Raw genomic sequence first — 8,907 nt, forward strand, 5'->3', positions numbered from 1 at the left:
GTCAAGCAGGCATGTGAGGCACACACTAAAGGACAGACACAGACACACTACGGGTGAGCCCAGGCCGTGAGAGAAACAGAGACAGAGGGAACGACTGAACCTCTGAGGCGAGCTAGCCCGAAGGAAGACGAGATAATGGTTGACTAGGAAATGTCCAGAAAAGCTACAGTTGGAAGAAAGTTTTCTTTTTATTTTAAGCAATAAAAGACGTGGCTACACCCATCGCCGCACTATCAGCCTACAACGCCTGAGCTGTAATTTCTCTAGCCTGTAAAACATGAAGTTCAGTCCTACACACTTCTACCCTTATTCCCATCTTAACTGAAAATGATCTTGTGAGAGGAATAGGATGGGACTGGACTGCAGCTGTTTCAGAGTACCGTGAGGTGTATGTGCCATGTGCCGTTTGAGCTCTTGGAGATCCAGTGATGTGTCTGAACAGGGGAGGAGGGTTCCTTATAATAAATTCAGAGTGGAAGTGTCAAACAGGGTAGTGAAACAAAGGGTTGAAGTCAAGTGTCACTGAAGTTTAAAAGTGAAATTCTGCTCATAGCAAAATACTTAATTAAATTCAGAAAGTTTTGAGTAGTTTTCACTATACTTAATGAACTGGGTGTTACTTGACATACAGCATCTTGTTTGTCTCCTTCAGTTATTTTTTTCCTGACGCTTTTAGATTGAAAAGAAATACCTGTCATGAGATGAAGATGACAAAATGGGTGAAGGTGACATAGGAAAATGGATTTGCAGGAGGTCCATTAAAGGACAGTGTTAATGCGTTACAGGCTCTGCTCATGAGCTTCAGAAAACTAACGTCTCTACTAGCTTTGTGACATCTCATACGAACAAGATTTTATGAACATCTGCACAATGTGTCACCCCAACCAACGAAATGTGACAAAAGTAAAAACAAATCATCCTAACCCCCTGAAAACATCAAACCTCACCTCTTCTGAACGTCTGTCTGGGAAGTACCTTCCCTAGAGTGGCCCCCAACAGTGCTAGAGAGCTTAACCAGCAGTAAGCAGAAACAATATGAGATTCAGATAAGAACAAACGTTTATTTTCGTAACAGAATTGCACGCTTTGATATTATTTTCACTAAGGAAATGTGGATGTGCACTACCAAGTTCTTAATGCTAGAAGGTCTCATTCATATTTGTGTCTATTGTGAATTATGAATTCTATGTTACAAAGCCATATCACAACTATAAGCAAAAACAGTCTTGTTTTATAATTAGTCACCCAAATCCATTACGTTTTTAGCTCAATTGAAAACTGGCTTTACTGATGCCAAAGCAGGTACACATCCCATCTCCAAAATGCTCATCAGGAATTAAAGGCAATCAGGAGAGAAAGTACAGTTTGGATTTTTAGCTTTTTTGTCCACACACTAACAGATTGTAAAATTGCACTCCAGCCCTTATGTTATTTGTTAATTTTTTTGTATCTTGGGGTATTTTCTCAAGTCATTTGCAGCTATGTAAACAAACGTCACAACTGCCTTCATTCCCAAATTTCTAAAGCAGGGATGGTGACACCCCATGTGTCATTTTACAAGCGCATACATAATGTGGAGCCTCAGGCGTGATAAAACCACGAGATAATGAAGTGTGGATTGATACAACAGATTATGACACAAATGCAAATCACTAAAATGCGAACAGCAGCACAGTCAGTGTGGAAAACAGGCTTTTAAAAATACACATAAACAAAGTTTCCAAAATTGGATAGCACTGGTACATCCTCTATTTACATTATACTTTGCAATCATTTTGATGAAAGGTGCTACAAAAAAACTACAAATTACTATTAGAATTTTTCCAAACCATGAACTGGTAAAAGGGAAATCAGAATCCTATGCCATCTGATGTACTTTGCCTTAAACTCCATACTTGCAGTGACTTGTCAGGAACAGACTAAAGGGTTTGTGTTGTCGTTTATTTAGCCTCATGCCATTAATATGCAAAGCAAGGGTGGAAAAAAAAACTTAGATTAAGTCACAGCTGCTTTGAAAAATGGTGATTATAAAATCCCTATTCCGACATTTTTTTTCTGTATTCGGTGTAGCCGTTTTCCTAAGGTCAAGTACAAAACTTGACGTAGCTAGCCTCAATGTTGAAATAAATAAATAAAACATGCATTGTGGACAGATGAAGTCTCTGTCGTGTGTCAGGAGAGATATCGTCACATTCCATTTTAGCCCTTTGAGTCAGATACAATAAAGTGACCTTTTGAAAATGAGGATGTTTTCGGTGGTTTTCCATGAATGCTAATGGATCAGAAAACATGTTTACCAAGGCCAGCGGAAGGGCGCCTGAGCGGTCTGGCAGCGACACTTTCATTCATAGATGTCCGCAGTCCCTGCCTTCCAGGGCCCGGGTCAAAACGGCACCAGCAGGCAGGTGGACGGCTCAAGGTTTGATCGGGCCGTGATGGCTGCGCTCACTCTGCATTTCTCTGCGCGTTGTCCCTGGCCCCTGGGGGGGACAGGCGAGCTCTGGTCCCACTCACTTCCCATTATCTGTGCGACTTGTCTGCTGCCACGGTGGCGTCACAGTGATTTGCCTGATGTCCCGCTTGACAAAGCCGGGTGATGGCTGGGAAGTGTATCCAGCTGCTCTGAAATGCGCACACCTGACATGCCAGTCCTGGAGCGGGCACATCACGGGGCGACTCTTTTAATCGGCTCTAATTTATGCATTCTCGCAGTCCTGTGTGTGTCTGGTCTGTCAGCTTCTGCCGTGATGAAGGCTGACAGTTGTCATCCAGGGCCTGAAGGTAGCCTCGCATAATGACACATTAGACATACTAATGATGTTTTTTTTTTTTCCTGGCATAATGTTTTCTTCTTTAACTTTTTTCTTTTTTTTTTCCCCTGTGAACCACAGGGATGCTGAGGTCACCGGTCCGACAAGGAGATTATGTCTGCAAAGAATGTGGAAAAAACTTCAACCAGCCCAGCCACCTCCGGACACACATGAGGTCCCACACAGGTAGAGCTTCTTTAACTCTGGAGGCACCAAAAAAAAAAAGACAAAGACAAAATATCAGGTCTCTTTCAAAGAATCGCAGGAAGAAAAAAAACATTTCAGAATATGCTTGATTTTAATAGAATTTAACATAACCAACAAAGGTTATTCCTTCGAAGATTATCTTTAAAACAATCTGGTTTCATTCTTTGGTTCAATTTGATTGTACATTTTCTGCACTGCATCACAAAAGGGATATTTGTTGTCTTTTTCTTTTTTTTATATGAAGTAAACCCAAGTGATATGCTTGCAGTACTCAGTTTTTACTCTCGAAGACGTAAAGATAGACATTTATAGTGAGTCTGTCTTCTGTGTGTGTGTCAGTGTGCGTCAATGTTCTGAGCCACAGCCACTGTCCTTGGACGGCACAGGCTGGGTTTTGAGTGCACATCAGATTTGCTTGTGATGCTGACCTGTGAAAAAGTGTATACATTATTAATCAGATGTCAATAAGGGAGATGTAATTGTGCATGCTAATGAGATGTATCGCTACCAGCATTATGAGCATCAAATGTCCATTTCAACATGGTACCATTTGCCCATATGTATTTGTGTTTGAGCCAGTTTTTAGAAATATGTATCTTGCCCTCATGACATCATCTGCAAGGATTGCTGTGATATCTGGAGTTTGCAAAAGAAGTGCAGATTCAATCCCTGAAGACACATTAGTTGCCTCTTACTTGCGCCCTTTGCCTGCTTCTTAACATTCTGCCATCAAGGAACCTGCATTTATCGCAGGAGACAGAGAGATAAGTAAGTTCTTTATTGAGAGTGTGAATGATGCATGTACAAGCCAGCCTGATGCAAAGTGACAGAGGCCAAATGGTAAGTAATGCAAGAAGTGGGTCCCCTTTATACATAGAGTTATAATTAATGTTGTCAGTGATTGCTTTCTTCAGCATAAATGTCCAAATTAAAAAGGGCAGAGGCCCCAGGCTGCCATTAGCATACTCTCTAACTGTAAGTGTCATATTAAATTGGTATTTTCAGTCCAAAGGCTACTTTTTTTCATTTCTGGTGATGGCAATCTGTAATGGTTTCAAATAATGTTCGTTATCTGAAGTCTTAGATTTTAACGAGCCCCCTTGTTCCCACAGTGGTATTTGAGTCTAATGGACTCCGAGGTACTGAAGTTCACACCACCTCTGCAGACGCCTCAAAACAAGTATGTTTTATCATTAATTGGGTGTTTGGTTTCATGTGCGTGTTGGGGAAGGCTTTTTTTTCTACTAACAGAGATACTCATCTTGGGAAATGAATTAAAAATATAAGAATTCAATGTTAATGGTCAAGAGTTATCACGAAACACGGAAGGTGACTCAAATGCAGTGTTTAAGGGTTTTGTGAACAGAGCCTCGAGTCCAGCTACTTTTTAGACTGGGAGAGAGGCTTGCAGCCAGATTTAAGGCCGCCTGAAGTTTTCTTTTATACAACTGGTGGATATACTGTGGAAGTGCATAGATCCATTAATCTTTTGATTCTTCAGTGTTCTGTTCAGTCCACCAGGGTGTTTTTAAAAATCATTTCAGTATTGTGGTTTGGACAACCTACCTGTCCAGATGTAATAATGGACTCATTAATTTAAAAATTGTCCCTGTATTAGGTTTCTTCCAATTTCAAGAGATTTCTAATACAATACCAATGATATGGACAATAGCACATTTTCTTCCTACATAAAGTGTGAATAATTATTGTGACTTTTAAAATAACATTACAAATCAGCAGTCTAGGACTTCACAGCTGAACACCTAAAATATATATATTCTAGGTAATTCCTTAAATTAGCTTATTAATGAAAATATACATGAATATAAATTCCCAGATGACTTCTGTAAAACCAGATGTCAGCAATAATGAGGTTATTATAATGAGTTAGTGATTTAGTTTTGCATGAACCTTTCCCAAAACAGGCATCATGTGATTAATAAAAAAGTAACAAAATGTACTAGAAGAAAGCAACCCTTTGGACTTATTGGAGAGGTTAAGATTAAGAGAGTTTAATACAGAGGCAATTTAATTTAACCGGGATTTAATTAGAAGGATGAAATTAAGGGTTTGACCCACCATCAATTACAATTTAGACATCTCGTGCCTAGTGGAGGCTTTATGTTTCCCAGAAGCCTCTCCTGGAACCCAGTGGAAACCCTGGGACCCAAGAGAAACGTGGAAATGTGCTGTTTGTGATTAGTATGTAGTTTCTGGTTTGGATTTCTCCCAGGCCTAAATCAAATACTCGCTTAAGTGGCAGTATGTCTCCTTTGATATACAAAATGGAAACCGTGGATATAAATGGATATAACCGATCAAAACTATCATTATTTTGTATTTTTTTGTAAATTTTGTGCATTTTTTTTGTATTTTGTGGTTTGTGACAGTGAAGTAGCAGTGACTCCTAATATTAATCTGATAAATAGCAAACACCTATGATAATTTTTCCCCAATAAAAAAAGGCAAGACAGCACAGTGCACAAGTTTGAATTCGTTCTGCTGGACCCATGTCTATACTAATCACCTGTGATGAACTCTTGACCATATACAGTTTCATACTGATGCTTAATTAACAAAAAATGTACAATTTGAAACTGAAAATTATACTTCTTTACTGATCCACTCAAATTTTGGTTTGTGGGCGCTAACCCAATTTTGTTTTCCCATTTTGTTTGAAGTACAGTTTCAGATATCTCACCAGCTTTATGATGCAGTATCATCCGTTAAACAGGGAAAAAAAGAAATAATACATTACCGTTGTGGAATCTGGTTCACGATGAGTATTACTGTTAAGGTGTTTTATTGTTTGTGAGGCAGCTCTGTCTGCCATGGTTTCTCTGTGCTCTGTGCAGTGGTGTCCTTTCCAAATTTCACCCTGCCTTGCTGTTCGGTGTCAGCTCTGTTGGAAAGATTAATTTGCCCTCAGAATATCGTTGCCTTTTCCCAGTTTGCTTATGCAGTGGAATATTTTCAAAGACAAAACAACAAATGAATTAAATGAATTGTAGTTCATGTTCACAGACAGCCATCAAATGGTGCTTACATTCTGTAAGCTTCTCAAATACATGTATATAATTAGGTATTTGGCAGGGGCCATATTAAATCTATTGTTCACAATGTATTAGAGTTAAAATAAGCTTTTGTGTTATTTAGAACACTGTTTCTTTCTTTTTTTTTCTGTTGGCTATACTCCCAGGATGAAGCATTAGTCTTATGGTGCTCGGTGTATATTAACCATTTAAACTGCTGCATTACAGTCTGTTGCAGATTGCTATGATTTATAGTCTGCTCTCTGCTTTTTCATGTGATATATTCATATGTGTTTGTTTGGTTTTTAGAGGAGAAGTTCTTGTTTTCAGATTCATTTTTCAAAATAATAATTAGGTACAATTAAATGGCAGACTCATTTGTTTCATTCAGGTCTGTATGGTTTATTTATGTGATCGATTGTGAAGCATAGTAGATCATTTTAATTAAAAGCATTATGCAGTGTCTATGATATTGCTGTTCAAATGAATAAGTAATAGGACAGTATTTATCAGCGTGTATCTATGTGGAGCAGAATCCCCTCTCAGCCCACCACTGCACTTGATACAGATGGCTTAAAAAAGTATGTGTCTCCTGGGACAACATTAGGCGTAACTGTAAAAATGTGTTAAAAACGGATTTACTCTGGGAACCCAGACTACCCTGAGCAACAGTCCCATATTTTTAATCTTAATAGAAAGAATAGGGAATGCTAAACATGTTCCCTCTTGTTAGCAAATAAAATTTTCGCAGTAAGTTCAATCTCAGTCCTTAATGCTCATATGGAGTTTTCCTTTTTGACTTAGGAATAATATAATTTGTTAAACAGTAAATGATCACTAATTTCTGTGGCAGTTGCTAAATTGAGTCGTTTTATTTGCGGTTTAAACTTGTGCAGGAATAAAACAGAAACGTTGATAAATTAGAAACTCAATAGGCTCATATTTATACAGGCCAAATTAATAACCAAGTGCTCCAACTACTACTAATTTCTGTTGATCTGAAATGTTTTACATAAAACCTGCTGGCTAAATTCAAATGAGAGCTTATTGCAAAAGGTATTTGAAACTGATATGGCTTTATGCAGTTCATGTTTTAAAAAGCTGAATTTGAAATGTTTTGTGTGCTGACATTTTCTGTACAACCACACCTTAAGAAAAGGGAATACTGGTAAATCTAAAATCAAATCTGGTGAATTTTAGAAAACATTTTTTTAAAGATAACAGTTTCTCCAAGATGAACAAATAAACCTTGAATCTGGACTTTTGTGTCAGATATTATGATGTTGTGTTTTGTATTAACATTTGTTTGTTTTTAACTTTAATTATGTTGAATTTCAGGTTTTGGAGCTTGGAAGTTTTCTTTGCTTTGATGGACCAGTTCAGAACTATTTGTCTAATACTGTAACAATGTACTGTACTGTATATAGAGGTAGATAAGAGGGTAGTGACATGTTTACAGTTACTCTGTTTTGATCAAAGAGTTTTGGCAAAACTGAAGCACAAAAAAAACATCATTTAAAAGTTTAACCTCAGGGTAAGACCATGGAGCACCCAGTACCATCCCATCAGTCACGCCTGTAGTTTCCATCCAGCTTATTTAGTTGCCTGCTGGCTTTGTAAAGTGACTGAAGCGCAATGTTTACTGTCTGTCTCCTGTTCTGTCTGTCTTTTTCGCTGCAGGGGAGAGACCGTTCCAGTGCAGATACTGTCCGTACAGTGCCTCTCAGAAAGGAAACTTAAAGACTCACGTGCAGTGTGTGCATCGCGTGCCCTTTGACAATGCGCAGTACGCCGATACGAGAAGCAGACAGTCGCGCGTTGACAACTTTGGCCAGCCTCTGGAAGAGCAGGTGGAGAAACTGCTTAAGGAACACAGAGTGTCCGAAACCACTGTCCATGACTGAAAAAGAAACAAAAAACGAACTGCAACACATCTTTGAGTTTCAGCAATTGTATTAGAGATGGATACTTTAAGAACCTTCGGAATTGCAGCATAGAAGATTTCTTGAAATATCTTTTCAGAATGTGAGCGCCGTTTGATATATGTGCATCTACAGTATATAAAAAAGACAAACTCAAGAAAAAATGACACTGTGAAATAGTGCACTGGTTGTATGATTTCAGCCATTTTAGACTATATTTGAGATTTTCTAATTGCAAAGCTCTTGCGTTCCCGAATCTTGTCTTATTTACAGATTAACATGGTGCGTACTTCAGAATATGTCATGAAAACAAAATAAAAGGCTACCATATACTGAGAGCCTTGGGGTGCACAGGTTTGCAGGGACAGCTGTGAAGGTTTTGCCCTGACCCTCCGTGTTGTCTGGATTTAACCAAATCTTAAAAGCCATTGGACTGAAAAATGCAGGATGCACTCCATGCTACCTTTGAGTTGGTTTGCTCTTATTGTTTTTCCTTGAGGACCTTGCTGTACTCTGGAGAATTGGTTACACTTGAAAGCTGCTTCAGATCTAACAGTTTGAAGTCCAGAATCCAAGCAAAGTCTTGAAGCATTTGAGATTGTCTGTAGAACACTAAAAGGCAAGGCTTTTCTGTTTTTTTTTTCCTCAGGTCCTGTGCAGTACAGGGATATATTCCACAGCCTGTGTTCACAAAGAACTCTTGGTGGTACTACTGCATGATTTAGAAGTGAGAGAGTTTGATCTCAGTTTTGGTTCACAGTAAGAACTGATTGGTGTTGCAGTAACAGAAGGTGCAATGAACAGATTCCAGCAGCACAGTACTTGATACATGAGAAAAAAAGGCTTTAGTTTGGCAGTCTTTTGACCACTCTCAAAATGAAATCATGTGTGCGCTTTGTGACCACAGTTCTGCTGGCCCTAAGTGATGTTTTATTT

General features: G+C 38.7%; 1 protein-coding gene across 4 annotated transcripts in view; it reads left to right on the forward strand.

The window, feature by feature from the left end:
- Positions 1–7,875, forward strand: part of znf516 (zinc finger protein 516) — a 67,922-nt gene extending 60,047 nt beyond the window's left edge. For all 4 annotated transcript variants that reach the window (XM_069194973.1, XM_015357154.2, XM_006635668.3 and 1 more), the window contains exons 4-6: positions 2,892–2,996; positions 4,130–4,197; positions 7,730–7,875. In XM_069194973.1, coding sequence (XP_069051074.1) covers positions 2,892–2,996; positions 4,130–4,197; positions 7,730–7,789 — 233 coding nt within the window. In that variant the 3' untranslated portion in view covers positions 7,790–7,875. The remainder of the gene's footprint in view (positions 1–2,891; positions 2,997–4,129; positions 4,198–7,729) is intronic.
- Positions 7,876–8,907: the final 1,032 nt, after the last annotated feature.

Source organism: Lepisosteus oculatus, chromosome 10 (genome assembly GCF_040954835.1).
Source record: "Lepisosteus oculatus isolate fLepOcu1 chromosome 10, fLepOcu1.hap2, whole genome shotgun sequence".
NCBI classification, from domain to species: domain Eukaryota; kingdom Metazoa; phylum Chordata; class Actinopteri; order Semionotiformes; family Lepisosteidae; genus Lepisosteus; species Lepisosteus oculatus.